The sequence below is a fragment of the Homalodisca vitripennis genome, chromosome 8, assembly GCF_021130785.1.
Source record: "Homalodisca vitripennis isolate AUS2020 chromosome 8, UT_GWSS_2.1, whole genome shotgun sequence".
NCBI classification, from domain to species: Eukaryota; Metazoa; Arthropoda; class Insecta; order Hemiptera; family Cicadellidae; genus Homalodisca; species Homalodisca vitripennis.
The window spans coordinates 91,477,584-91,493,537 of record NC_060214.1 but is presented as its reverse complement, the minus strand read 5'-3'; the positions used below and the strand labels follow the sequence as shown (position 1 = coordinate 91,493,537).

At 39.2% G+C, this 15,954-nt stretch overlaps 1 protein-coding gene across 1 annotated transcript; it reads left to right on the top strand.

Moving 5' to 3' along the window:
* The first annotated feature begins 5,804 nt into the window (after positions 1–5,804).
* LOC124367737 lies at positions 5,805–8,116 on the top strand. Its single transcript, XM_046824816.1, has one exon. The coding sequence runs from the start codon at positions 5,977–5,979 to the stop codon at positions 8,008–8,010; it is 2,034 nt and encodes a 677-aa protein (XP_046680772.1). The 5' UTR covers positions 5,805–5,976; the 3' UTR covers positions 8,011–8,116.
* The last annotated feature ends 7,838 nt before the right edge of the window (positions 8,117–15,954 follow it).

Below are 15,954 nucleotides of genomic sequence, written 5' to 3'. Positions count from 1 at the left end.
GCTCCGGTGGCAGCATTACGCTTATACCAGTCTCATATGTAAATAAACCTGCGGTGTTGAACTCTGGGAAGACAATTAGTGTAATTGGCCGGCTGGTGAACCAGGTGCAGTAAACCTGAGTAGCAGAACAAATACCGGAATCCACCTCATCCGGGCAGTTTTAAGTAATTACCCACCACAAGTGTTGTAGTACACGATGCAGGAACTAATCGTCCATTCGTCAGCAAGCTTGATGTGCTGAATAACCTATTTGTTTTATGGGCCCATAGGCTGATTGCTAAACCGGCATCTGTGTTAGCAGCCCTAGTGGGATCTCAGGATAATGGTCGGAAGAATTTCAAATTTTGCAAGGTATTCGCTTTTAAGGCAGAAGAACCGAAAATCATTTCAGTAACTTTAGTGAAATTGGGAATCTCTCAGCGGGGGAGCAGGACACCCCCTACGGCGTATCACAGAGTTACTTTAGAGCACAAAGGAGGGGAAAAGGTTGCAACGTTTGGTCCCAATTGAGTTTCAAACAAAGACAAATGGAGGTTTCAGTACTTTACCGAGTACTGGAACATGGCATTAAGTTTGCAACTAGACGATTTGGTTCAAACTAGAAAAGTTTGCAACAAATTTACAAATCGTATTTTTGAACATATGAAAATTACGTTGCTCCAGCTTTTGGAACCTCTCAGAGGCCGGAAACATCTATAGCTGAAGAAAGATCTCCCTGCACGGATTTCCAGCTCAGAAGAGCAGTGTGCTTGTCGGAGATTCGTAATATGTAAGAGTGTGAAAAGGTTTTACTCAATGGAAGGGAATGTGCCAAGTTAACCAAAAGTTGCGTGTGGTCGATTACCTGTTTTATTCCAGGATTCAGCTTATATTCACCCCTCAAGTTTGCTATAGGTCTACATTTCCCAAAACCTCTCAACTCGTCTCCGATCAAATTGTAACTTCTAAATTTGTCCGCAGTTGAATACATCATATGAGACGGACGCAGAATGGATTACTGTATCTTTTTCAGGATACTTCTAATCAGATATTGTATGGAGAAAATGGGTGTTCATCTTGTTCCGTAGCTTATTTATTAACGTTTCTTTTGAGCTACAGATCTGTTTTTGGTTTATATCAAACGTGAACGTGGATAAAGGAGAGATTGACAATATTACGACGAGAAGATGTTGCTAATTCAGAAATTAAATATTCCCTGGTACTTTTGTGTTGTACCATTTTCAAGAAAACCTCTCCAAGTTTATTTAGATTGACTGTATAACCATATGGAACCGTAATGTTGCAATGAGATTTTCAGTCGGATACCATATATCCTTGGTGTTAAAATAAATCTAATAAACCTCGAAGGACCTCCAGGCAATATGTCGTTGCCACAAATGTTTAACTACTACAGTTATGGACTGGCTAGAAGGTGCAATGAAGCGGCTTGAGTGTGACATCTGCGGTAGACAGGTGGAAATGGGGATAAAACAGGTCTGTCCTCGACAAAGCCCCAGACAATTTACCTTTGCCGCCGCTGTTGCACAAATGTTGAAGTCCTGGACCGACTGGAGGCTGAACTGAAGCGGCTGGAGTTCGACATCTGCGGTAGACAGGTGGAAATGGGGATACAACAGGTCTGTCCTCGAAAAACTCCCCAGACAATCTATCTTTGCCGTTGCTGTTGCACAAATGTTGAAGTCCTGGACCGAGTAGAGGCTGAACTGAAGTGGCTGGAGTTTGACATCTGCGGTAGACAGGTAAAGTTACAGTAGACCTGTCCTCGATCGAACCGCCACGCCGTCTACCAATGCTGCGGCTGTTACACAACTACTGGAGTACTGGAAAGCTGGAGGCTGGACTGAAGCGGCTGGAGTTTGACATCTGCGGTAGACAGATAAAGATACAGTAGACCTGTCCTCGATCGAACCGCTACGCCGTCTACCAATGCTGCGGCTGTTACACAACTACTGGAGTACTGGAATGGCTGGAGGCTGGACTGAAGCGGCTGGAGTTTGACATCTGCGGTAGACAGGTGGATATACAGAAGACCTGTCCTCGATCGAACCGCCACGCCGTCTACCAATGCCGCGGCTGTTACACAACTACTGGAGTACTGGAATGGCTGGAGGCTGGACTGAAGCGGCTGGAGTTTGACATCTGCGGTAGACAGGTGGATATACAGAAGACCTGTCCTCGATCGAACCGCCACGCCGTCTACCAATGCCGCGGCTGTTACACAACTACTGGAGTACTGGAATGGCTGGAGGCTGGACTGAAGCGGCTGGAATTTGACATCTGCGGTAGACAGGTGGATATACAGAAGACCTGTCCTCGATCGAACCGCCACGCCGTCTACCAATGCCGCGGCTGTTACACAACTACTGGAGTACTGGAATGGCTGGAGGCTGGACTGAAGCGGCTGGAGTTTGACATCTGCGGTAGACAGGTGGATATACAGAAGACCTGTCCTCGATCGAACCGCCACGCCGTCTACCAATGCCGCGGCTGTTACACAACTACTGGAGTACTGGAATGGCTGGAGGCTGGACTGAAGCGGCTGGAGTTTGACATTTGCGGTAGACAGGTGGATATACAGAAGACCTGTCCTCGATCGAACCGCCACGCCGTCTACCAATGCCGCGGCTGTTACACAACTACTGGAGTACTGGAATGGCTGGAGGCTGGACTGAAGCGGCTGGAGTTTGACATCTGCGGTAGACAGGTGGATATACAGAAGACCTGTCCTCGATCGAACCGCCACGCCGTCTACCAATGCCGCGGCTGTTACACAACTACTGGAGTACTGGAATGGCTGGAGGCTGGACTGAAGCGGCTGGAGTTTGACATCTGCGGTAGACAGGTGGAAATACAGTAGACCTGTCCTCGACCTGACACGGCGCAGCAGCAACTCCCTCTCCTCTCATGACACGGCCGATCCTTTTCTACTGCTTCACCGGCCAGTCTGCAATCTACAGACCGCAGGTTAGATCAGACAATCGACCTTGTACCGCGATTAGTAGCCAAGGTTTCGGTTATGCGATGACGAAATCGTCGCGCAATACCTGAGTGCTGATTATGAGAAATGTTTAACGACCAATTGTTCAGTCGGAGGTTTAAAATTATTCGTTGTATCTTTCAATAGTTGTCTACTCTGAACCTTCTAAATTGCATTGTTGCATCTGTTTAAAACCCTAATTTAATTTTTCATCCTCTTCACTCATTATGGTAGACACATAATATAACATCCCTTTCGACGCAAACGGAAGCCAGGTTTTGGTGTTTAATTTGTACATCATTGATGGTATGACACGTTCTCAATGGATGATACACTATCCTATTGTTTTCTCCCTAAATGTTCTGTGACTGCTAACTGAAAATCGTACGAAATGCAAACATTAAGTGAGAAATGACATTGTTACAAATGAGCCTAGAATTGTCAACCATTTTGTTGTTTCACCCTACGAAGTATATTAACTTAGATAAAACCTTTTATTTTAGATCAAATGAACGGCCGTCACATTAAAACCTTAAGAAGTGTCAACAAAATTACGAGAGTAATATTTGTATAGAGTTTCTTAGATAAAGAAATATAAAAACGAGTTATGTTCCTTTCATTTTGAAATATTTTATATATATCCTTTGATGAAATTCTAACTGCCGCCAGTATTTATTGGTTGAGAATAGCTAACGAACACATTCAAGTGTGTAAACATTACATTTCGTTCAGTCTGAATCCGAAAAAACACGGTAATCATCCCAATCAATCATATTTCTATTATATCACATTCTTCTCAAATACGAATAGTTTCAATTTCTTTACCTGCATTTAGCTTAATTCATAAATACTATCCTCTACACACATTCGTGAGCACTTCGATTACTATTCGATTATATATTTTGTTGAACGATATCTATTTGACTGCTCTGAACATAAAGATACGTGTGTGATGCCAAATTAAATAAATTTATGAATGCAAATTAGAAATTTTATATTCCCACATAATATTTGCTGTACAATTCCAAATTTGCTTTTTGCGGAAAGAAAGTGCCAGCATTGACTCGAGGAATAATATGGTCTTTGACATAAATAAAATCCTTGTAAACCAATTGCTGACCAGGTAGTGGTGAAGCCACGGACGACGTGAACCATAACGGAGCCGGAATTTTTAGAGGATCAGTTAAGATTATTTCAGAACCATCCTGACCTGTTGAGTGAGCATGAGGTAACGTCCTGCCCGCAACCCGAGGAATTTGCCTTGGTCTTGCGTCACTTTACGATATTGTGTGCAGACACGAACCTCGGTTTAGGAACAACATGATTCATCAACAGGAGGGAGGTTTTGTGCATGTTTACGTAACAAAAGCTGCGTTAAAAACTGTTTCACGAGATTTTAACACAAAATGGGATTCCGATGGATTTCGCTGACGATTTTAATTTATCAAATTAGGGAATGTCCTTAAAAACTCAGGATCAGAAGGAGGAGTCAGCGGCGCAGGTCTTACCTTCAATCTGGATGGGAACAGTGTTTCGTATCATGCTCTAAGCGGCAAATGTAATAAGACTCTGTCCCTCCGTCATTTGCCATAGGAAAGGGTCTTGTTACATCTCAGATGTCAAATTCTAGGCATCAGCGTTACTTCGGAATAAAATAAGCTTTTAATTGCGATCCTTTTTACTCGTTGTACCATGGTTTTGCTCTTGGTAAAAGAGGGACGTCTGAGTTAAAATCGCAATATCGCCTGTATTTGTTTCTATGTGCCGATGGCTTTGGGTGCAGAACGTTATCCTAACGAGCTGCTAGGCATCCTTTCCCTGGCCTCATTAACCTTATTTGGCGCTTCTTTCTCTAAAGAAGGACTACAGCATTTAGAAATTCTGTGTCGGTTAACATTTATCAGAGAACTTTGTGCATAAAGTGACAAAAATGCTGCAAATGTAGGGTGGAACTCACGTACCTCTGGATTATGACCCGTAAACAATGTAAACTACGTCAGTGACGCGGGTGAGCGTTGCTAAGGTCTTTTTTCATTTAGGGCGAACAAATATGTTTTGTAGTTAAATAAAAATGTATTGATGATTAATTTAATGCTTTGTATTAACAAAAACATGGTTTAAGGACAAATTAATGAATTAGTGTACATGAAATCCAAAAATTCACATATTTATCTTCAGATGGTTCTTTTATACCTGGCTCCTAATTTCCCTAACTTACCCTTACTTTAGTGCCGGTAATTTCACCGTTCTATTATCTTTCTTTTTCTCAATTCAGGTTTAAGTTACTTTGAAAGGCTATAAATTAAACATACAAAAAGAGTTTGAAATCGAAAATCGATTGCACCAGAATTATAGCCCGATGTTGTATAGGAACGATGACCTGTGCGGTAGTAACTGGCGTTCCAGGACTGAGCGTTAGTGCACTGCGGAAGCAGTCAAATATAAAGATATCCCGTTTAGAAGAACTGCAATATAATCGTGCACGATCAGTGTTTTATTAATATTACGAATAATTAAAATAAACCTAGATTTGGTTGGGAATATATAATACTCGATCATGGGTAGTTTTAGCATGTAGTATCAGATTTAATTCACATAATTATTTGTTCCCTTTTTTATTTACTTTTTGGTTCTAACAATTGGAATCTATTCCCAGAAGTCAAATCAGCCAATGGTGCTGTGTAGTCGGTACGGCGGTTATCGCAAGATCAATTCTTATAAACGCTGCTTTATCTCATTTGACCAATATTCAATGTACAAAATCAAGTATCCCACAATTGATCCAACTGTTATATAAGACAGCTGATTTTTTAAAGTGAAGTGTAAAGTTGTTTACGACCATTGTTATTTCAGAAACAAAATTTTGGTTATGTAGAGAGTTTACAACAGTCAATTGGGATTTTCATGGTAACCCAAGATTCAAGTATTAAATTCTACAGTTAAAAATTAACAGTGAAACACGAATCACGTAGTACTCAACCGACATTTACAATCTCTGAATGATGGACTCGGTGCATAGTTTAGAACAGGAACAGGAATGGGAGGAAGGTAAGGTATTGATCCGAAGGCTAGCACAGACCGACGGTACGTTGATATCACCCATCGACCTCACCTTAGACATAACGACGCCGCTCTCGCTGGAGAAGCTCCGGTGGTTGAACTTTGACCTCGAGCCGACCAAGTTGAAAGTGACGAACACCGGGGAGACGGCGATAGTGAGCGGGAAGTGGAATCAGATACGGCCTTACCTGAACCGAGGACCTCTGGACGCGAACTACGTATTTTCGCAGTTGCACTTCCACTGGGGTAAGGACGAGCACGAGGGCAGCGAGCACACTGCGGGCGGCATCAAATATCCTTTAGAGATGCACGTGGTCTTCTACAAGACAGGGTACCTCACTCAACCAGCGGCGCTCAAATACGATGACGGCATCGTCACAGTGGTATACCTCATCAAATTACAAGACAAGTCGACACCCGGTCTCCAACTGCTGACGGCACATCTGGACAAGGTGACGGAGCCTTACACCTCCGTTCTCCTGCCGTTGGTCCCCTTGTCCTGCCTGCTCGTGCCGTTCACCAAGGACTACTTCCTGTACTGGGGCTCCCTCGCGACCAGCCGGTGCTCCCACAAAGTCCTCTGGTTCGTGTCGAGGGCGGCACTCGGCATCACTACGGAAGACCTCGATAAATTCAGGTCCATGTTGAACTCAGGAAGAGAAAAGCTGAATAGGAACTTTAGAATCACGAACGAAGCCCAGGGCAGGACAGTTTTTCATGTCAGTCCTTCCGTGGATAGGAAACACCTCTTGCACCAGGGGACTGTGGAACCGCCCGGGAAAACTATAATCACGTTCGTCAATTACAGTCAAATCCCTAATTTGGACTCGGTGGTGGCCGAAAGGGTGTTCAGCAAGGGTGACTGCATCGGGGATACCTCGAGTAAAATGTCCAAGAGCAACCAAAATTTAAGTAATAAATCTGAAAAATGTAAACCTTACATTTTCCCCGACGGTGTAAGTCGGAGGTGTAGTATACAGTTTCTCACCGCGAATTCGACGGACACTTCCAAAAGAAGGAGACGAAGCTCGTCCGCGGTATCGAGCTCAGTCAAGTCCAGCGATTCCAACTCATCGAGATATTCCCCGAACTGGGCAATAGCCGAAGAGATGCGTCGTTCGAAATCACAAAAGAGGAGTGAAGCCGCTTCCAGGAAGGTTCTTGAAACGGAAAGAAAACTGGAACAACAGAAGTTGAAGCTCGAGTTGCTCAAAAAGCAAGAAGAGGCGTTAACGCAAGAATGTAGAACGCTTGAGCTGGCAGCCGAAACTAACAGGGGTTATAAGTCCCCTAGAGGTAACCAGCCTTATACAATAAGAAAACGGACAGAGAGAGTTGGATATGTCGAAATGCCGACCATCCCCCCAGAAAAAGTGGGGTCGAGGACATCATACGTACCACATTTTGCGTACAGAGATAAAAACAACGGATTGGTTGAGAAAGAAGAAGCAGAACTAACGGAAAAGAATTTGCTTCATGGAGAAAATATTACGGACAATTGTTCGACGGCTGAAAAATTCAACAAGCTTATCATGGTTGTCGAGAGGGGTTTAGATGGCGATGCGCAGAACGGTAAGGGCATAAATATGAAGCCTGCTTTAAAATCTAGACTTCCTGTTCCGGTTTCTACAAACACCGTCAGGAAATTGGATCAACCATCTCTGGAGGATTATTACTCAAACTTAGCACAGCCTCGTGCATGTGATTTGAAACCCAAGACTGAGTTGATAAAAAGACAGCGCATGGAAACTTTTCGGACCATGAAGAAACCTTTATCCCAGAGACCAAACCAAGGAGTGCTTGGAAAAACGACACCACGACTGGTAACGACAATACCGAAGCCGTTAACAATGTATTCTGGAAAACCCTGCGAAAAGGTAACCAAGCCATACAATATGGAAGAAGTGCCAGTTGAACCGTTGCCGATTCCGAAAACTTCTTCTAAAATGCTTTGTGAACTGTGTTTCTGTTAAATTCTCAATAAGTCACATTGTGGTAGACATAACATACATGTAAGTAAAACAAATAATATTCATATAATTGTATTATATTAAATTAAATCTGCTATATTTCATCAAATACATTTTTATTATAAAACTTTTTTTTTAGAAACAATTAATCATTAAAATTATTTATGGATCTCGGTCTAAAAAGAACCGTTTAAAGACAATTCGCTGCAAGCTACTTATGTTTATTTTGAATATTCTCAAAAAACAATTCTGAAAGGTATTGGTAAATAAACTATCATATTTTATTTGTAGCTCACTGGAATATCTTTCAGAGGATACCTTTTTAATAAATGTAAACACAAGCTTTCCCGCAACGACATTGTTCAATCTATTATCATGAAAGTAACACTAATGAATTGTGATTCTTGTCCATAATTTCGAATCGAACAATACCTAGCTTGGTAAAGGAAAAATAAAAGTATTGCACTATTAAAATTACTCCATTGACTGTTCAACGTTAATTAATGATTACTTCAAATATAATTCCAATAATAAAATAATTTAAAATATTGATTTGATTATTGCAGTTGTTCATTGGTTTTTTATTTCATGTTAATATCTTGTCTTATCAAATGATTTCATTCAATTTCAAAACAAATTCTCAGATATAACTTTTCTGTTTTGTAACTAAATCAGAGTGCAAAATACTAAACTGTATGTCCCATTTAATTATATTCGAAAACGGTTTAAGAAAGGAAAATTTTTGATTATGCTTCGTGGTAAATATTACGGGTACAGTTTACAAAACTATGAGTTTTATTTCTTTTTTGTGTTGGTCACTGAAGTTACCCGATAATGGGGATGGCTACTTGCTGGCTGGTTTATACATTCTAGTTGAACCCACACTGGGCACAACCTATGTGTCACTTAAATGAGGGCAACTTTATGAATGTCCAGTAGCGGTACATCACTAACCGCAAATGTCGAGATTCTGGGGTGCAAGGTCATTCGATATGTATAGTCTACTGCGGAAGATGACTGTTGGAATTGGTGGGGTTCGTTTATCCGAGGAGACATGACTTGAGATCAATGCCCAAAATTCTTCCTCGTGGATCTCGACAGGGGGTGGCCACTACTACCTGCCTTACCCATCCAGAATATACTCACTCTGGAAGCAGCATAAAGGTCTTTATAGGATTATATGCAATTTCTAAGCTTCTTATCCTATGCAAAAGAAAATGGGAAATGCTCCATAGATTGGTAATTGATAATCGTAATGTATTTTATCTAACAACCAGTCCGCTTTGACAGCGGTGATAAGGATGTCACCCATGGCCGTATCTAGGACTTGACTTTGGAGGGGAGGGGGTAAATGATGATTAAAAGATGCACTACACCGACTATTTGGAATAAATCTGAATACATATAAAATGTCATGAATTAGATGGGCCTAATGCAAATGAAAATATTTAACTGCCGCAATTCAGACAAATTTTATTGATGTTATAATAATATTTTATTAAGATTTAGGCGCTTGGGGGAATTCTACCCTCCTCACCCCATAAAGGTACGGTTCTGGACCTTTCGGGTAATAAACTCGGTGTTTAGTAAGGACTGATTAAGAAACATATTTGTCACAAAGATATTCCTTTAATTCTACGACGAATCTTAAGCATTTAAATTATACTTTGCAATCATCTTAAAAATCTTGATAACCAATAGACTACGGCTGCAGGATAATAGTTTTCACAGTACAAAAATTAAAAAATAGCTGAAGTGAATTCCACAAGTTTATTCATAAAATATGTTGATTTCTGTAAGTAATATTTCACTAAAAACGTGTAATTTAAAAGGTTTTCAATTAAATGTCTTTTTTAATGTAATTTTATTTCTTAGTCATAATTCATATATGCTCGTTTAGAAATGGTCCGGGTTGCGACACTAATAAAACTTCCACCTTCATATACCTATAATAATAATAATAATTATCATTATTATTTATTGCAGGAAAACAATAACACAATTGTATTGCAAGCGTCGTGTTATAATATTGATTAAAAAATAAATAAACCAAACCTATCTTATCATAGGCACAGCCAATTCCACATATTAATGTGTAAACCTAACACAGGACCTAATGTGTTGTATTTTGCATGTTTTGGACATCAGATAAGGAGAAATAGAATAATAATAAAATGATAATTTTCATCCCAGCAACTCATTGTAAACTCATCAGCGGAGTAAAATGCCTTTGACAAGAAAAAGTGTCTTAATCCAGATTTGTACTGTGTTTGGGTTCATCAATTCGTTTGAGATCTCCAGGGAGCTTATTGATTGATTATCTTGACACCCACCTGAGAAGGCAAATGTCCGAACGTAGTCGATCTATGCTGTTAAGTTCTATAATTCCTAGTGTAATTAAAGGGTTAATTTTTAAAACTACAACTCAAAGATTAAAAAAAAAAAACTAACTCCACCGAAAACCTACTGCACTATGAAAGAAACAGGATTTTCCGGACATTTGCCATCGTTCAGTGAAAAACAAATCAGTAACACTATGTTTCGAGATCTGCAATCTGATCTCTTATTTTAGGTAAATAACCAACATAATTACAAACTAGGTTAAAATAAACAAATCATACCAAAGCGTTGTGGCACGCCTACGTCAGGAATCACAACCACCATGTTGTGTGTCAACTTCACTAACTCTAAAACATGCACTTAATAAAAACTAACACAACACTAATTAATAAAACTGAACTACAGAATACAGGTCACAATAAGTCTGCATTCGTCTACCAACCACCTACGACTGACCAGAGGCGAATGGCAAATGGAAATCGTCACGGCAGAAAGAAACAAGATGGCGGAAATAAAAAGGAAGGGGGACAGGAATGGGCCTTTATTATTATTATTTTTTAATGCTAGATGAACTTCGTAAAGTCCATATTGTGACTCCGTTTCCTGTAAACTACAAACAAAGAATTACTGCACTACCTAAAAAAGTTCAATTTCTAAAAGTCTAGAAGATATCCCTCAGAGAGTGAGTTTGGGCCTTATATCATCTCCTTAATACACAATAACTTTTAAATAATTTAAACCTTGATACCAAATATCCTTTGTCCAATCACTCATTGACCACCAATATTTATAATTGTTTCCATCCAAAGCTGACTCACCTTCTCCCAACTTCCCACAATATAAGCGATGCGACGAAAATATTTCACGCCCGCCAAATTGATTACGCCGGTGCACCAGATATTTTTACGCAGCCGGTTCTATAATTTAGCCGAGCGCGAACCGGTTGACGGCCCGTGAACCTGCCGAGCCCGGCTCTCGACCGGTAGCAGTCCGGTCACCAGGGCGGGTCAGGTCTCACTGGATGGATGTAGAGAAAGGATCGACCTTTTCCTAATCTACTGCTTTTAGGACCATACTTGATATAAAAAAGCCAGAATTTTTTTCTGGACATCCGCCGTCGTTCAGTGATACAGTAACTATAATCTAATCTCTTCTTCAGATAAACAATCAGACTCACAAATAATTACACTATAGGTTATATGTTAGGTTAGTTATACACCTGAGGAAGAGATCCGATTGCAGATCTCGAAATGTTACAAATTCCTCATATCACTGAACAATGTCAAAGGTCGGGGGAAAAATGTCCTTCCTAATCCTTTGTGAAATTGTGAAAACAAACTTTAAACTTTAACTTTAAACAAAGAATACCTGAAATATAAGAATAAAAACGACGGCGTTTGGTTTATATTGGGCGGAAGCCTCCAAACAATTTTCTTCATTAGGCAATTCCAACACGACCTAAATTCTGTGTAGTACTTTAGTAATTCTGTTTTTGAGTTCTAAACGGTGTAGACACAGAAAAGTAATATGCAATCAAAACAATAGGAAATACTGTAAGAGGTTATTTGTCTTCTGCGTTAAAGTTCTGAAATAATTACATATTGTGCTTTTTCAATGAGGATTTTTAGTGCATACTAAGAACTCTCATTATACCTTAAGCGATTTTTTCGCGTTAAACAAAAATACAATTTGTACTAAACTTACAAAAAAACATAGAGGTGGAGCTCTTTGAGGGTTCTAGGTTTTTTTAGACTATTTAATCTAGTAGAATCAAAATCATCCACAAATCTCAAAATGTAAGTTAGAGCAAATCGGAACAGCTAGTTCGTTGGATATCAAATCGGAACAGCTAGTACGTAGGAGATTAAATCCGAACAGCTAGTTCGTTGGATATCAAATCGCAACAGCTAGTACATAGGAGATTAATCGGAACAGCTAGTTCGTTGGATACCAACTCGGAACAGCTAGTTCGTTGGATATCAAATCAGAACAGGTAGTTTCGTTGGATATCAAATCGGAACAGCTAGTTCCTTGGATACCAACTCGGAACAGCTAGTTCGTTGGAGATCAAATCGGAACAGCTAGTTCCTTGGATACCAACTCGGAACAGCTAGTTCGTTGGAGATCAAATCGGAACAGCTAGTTCGTTGGATACCAACTCGGAACAGCTAGATCGTTGGATATCAAATCGGAACAGCTAGTTCGTTGGATATCAAATCGGAAACAGCTAATTCGCTGGAGATTAAATCGGAACAGCTAATTTCATTGGATATCAAATCGGAACAGCTAGTTCGCTGGAGATTAAATCGGAACAGCTAGTTCGTTGGATATCAAATCGGAACAGCTAGTTCGTTGGATATCAAATCGGAACAGCTAGTTCGCTGGAGATTAAATCGGAACAGCTAGTTCGTTGGATATCAAATCGGAACAGCTAGTTCGTTGGATATACCAACTCGGAACAGCTAGTTCGTTGGATATCAGATCGGAACAGCTAGTTCGTTAGATATCAAATCGGAAACAGCTAGTTCGTTGGAGATCAAATCGGAACAGCTGGTTCGTTGGATACCAACTCGGAACAGCTAGTTCGTTGGATATCAAATCGGAACAGCTAGTTCGTTGGATATCAAATCGGAACAGCTAGTTCACTGGTGATCAAATCGTTACAGCTTAGTTCGTTTGAATATCAAATCGGAACAGGTAGTTCGTTGCAGAGCAAATCGAAACAGCTAATTTGTCAGAAACTATGTGCAAACATGGACGTTGGTTGTATCATTCATCTTTTTAAGGAATCTACAAATAGTTCAACCGACAAAAACTCTCCTAATCTCTCGGTGTGGATCACGATATAAACACGGAAAAAGATCAATTACAGAATGTTTACATACATTACATAAATCTAAATGTGTATTAAAGTACACATAACGTAGCTACGGTGGAAAAGGTGAATGGAATATGAATGTTGAGTTCAGCTCCAATCTACATTCATCTTACTTCATGTGCTCTTAATATGTCACTGGTACAGACTTCGACTCCTGGAATCTGGAGTCGTGTTTGTCTGAAGAGATCTAACAAAACTCGATTGTTCCATCGTGCATAGAGATCGTGTCTAAAACATCGTAGTGTATTCAATTGTGCACCTGATGAGATAATGAGAAAACCTCTTCATCTATATTGCACTATATTTTGTAGTCTAGGTGTCTCTGATGTTAAAACGACGTAAAGAGTTCGTTTTGAGCTACTTCTTCAGACGATCATGACTTCAGATTCCAGGGATAAAGTCTGTGAAAGCGTCAGATTCTAGACACTACAGTAAGCCGAAGTTGAATAGGAGCCTAATTCAGGGGAAATTAAAAAAGAAAAACTTATGTTATTCAGACAAGTGGGATTAATTAAAAACTAATATTTTTATTTATTTTCTAGGATTACCATTTCTATTATTATCATCCCTCGTAGTTACGCCACTGGACCTTTAAGGTGATAAACTTGGAATTTTGTTAGGCTTTTGATTAAAACATATTTTTGTCACAGAAATTAAAAATTCAGTTTCCAAATATGTTTTTCATTTCCATATCGAACTGTAGGCATTTAAATTATACTTTAGCATCCTCTTAAAAAATCTTGATAACCAATAGACTACGACTGAAGATAATTATAAACATATCTTCAGTACAGTTATCTCAGTACATAAGTTTAAGAAATAACCGAAGGAATTCTATATTTTTATCATAAAATACGTTGATTTCTGTAACTAATATTTGATTGAAAATATGTATTTAAACGCAGTTTAAAATAAAATATCATTACAAAACATAATTTAATTCTATAATTCAAAGTTAAGGAGGGATATAGTTCCAATACGAGATACTGTTTGCTTGAATTGATAACTTGGAAAAAATGACCACTAAAAGAAATTACGAAACATTTAGTCTAAATTCCTTTAAAAAAAGAAATAGACGTTATAAAAATATAGGCAAGGACAAAATTTTGCAAAGCTCCATTCTTTCTAAAAATTTAGGACAGACCTATACAGCCTCCCACTGTATGAAATATGTCGATTCGTGTATGTACGAAAAGTGTTCCAAAACCGCAAATGGAAACGGGGAAATGTTTGACGCTTGACTGTGGGCCCTTGTAAGGTGTGAAATGCGATCAGATATCAACCGCTACCGCGCACCGATCCGCGCCAGCTGTGCCGTGACCGAACAGCTGACTTTAAATATCAGCTGGTGTTTCAACTGGAGGTTATTAACAGCTGACATAACCTCACTTCTCGCCTTGTACGGAGCGCGGATTTGGTAGTGTTGCGGTACATGTCACCTCCGCTACGCCGATTAGTGTCTGGACTTCGGCACCGCCTCATCAAGCCGTCGTTATATTGACACTTAGATTACAAAATATAACTAAAATAAACTGTTAAAAAAACCGAAACATTGTTTATGATATTTAATTCAATTCCACGAGAATTAGATATCTAAAAAGATGAAATGTTCTAAAACTCGTGTTGGGTTTGTTCAATAAAAACAAATTCAATGCTGATATGTAATATTATACATATTTTTTATTTATCTATATTGGATAATTTGTTTAGTTATACACCTACAAAAAATGTTTTGCTTTTTTATTTCTATACCCACCAAACATTATTTTAAAATATTTTGGATACATAGGGAATGTTGTGCGGTAAAATTTGTACATAAAAATAAAAATAATGCTCATACAGATCACGTTTACCTTAGTAAAATGTCACACATCATGTCACAGAAAAGCGTAGTTTTATATAAATCAGTACCTATTCTCTACTTCGGGTGCCAAGTTATAAAACAGATAAATCAGGGATAAAGTAAACAAAGGAAGGGGGAATATATGGGGATTCTTATAGGAGGGGATTCTTAAATTTATGTTAAGGTTTAACACCTGAAGAAGACATCAGACGATAGTTCTTGAAACGTCGTTTTCTGTTGCTTTAATGATTACCTAAACAAAGAACTTAATGATGTCTATTTTTGAGTATTAAGGTCTCGTAGTTTATAAAATTAATATTGTGATATTAATTTGCGTAACTTTAATATTACTATAAAACGGTTTAAGGTATATCAAAGTAGATTCACTGTGAGTTCAACCAACAAAATCAGCTGAGTTCAAGGTCAAGTTTCGTTTCCAAATTACGGAGGAAGTCAGTGTGTAATTTTCATTACTTGTGTAATTCTTTCCTGCCGACACCGCCGCGTCTGTTTGTCGGCAAAATAGACAATTCCGCCAAAGCAAATTGACCACAGTCATTACACAGCAATTACTCATCTGATCTAACCGGCGTAAATATTTGACAAAGATGGATAATTATTATTTATTGACGTATTCTAGTGTTTATAGTAAAGTCAATAGAATTCTTATAAAATTAGAAAATTGGAGATAAAGTTTGGCGAGGAGATAGAGGCAATACAGCATCCATTTTTATGACCTGTGTGCAATCTATTGGCTCATCAATAACAGGGCTTCCACAGCTGCCGGAAACACAAAATGTAAGGGCTTCTTCCGCCCTCCCTCACGCGTCAGAGCAGGATCTCCCCATTCATCTTTAGATAATAGGAGAGCCCCCAATCCCTTTTT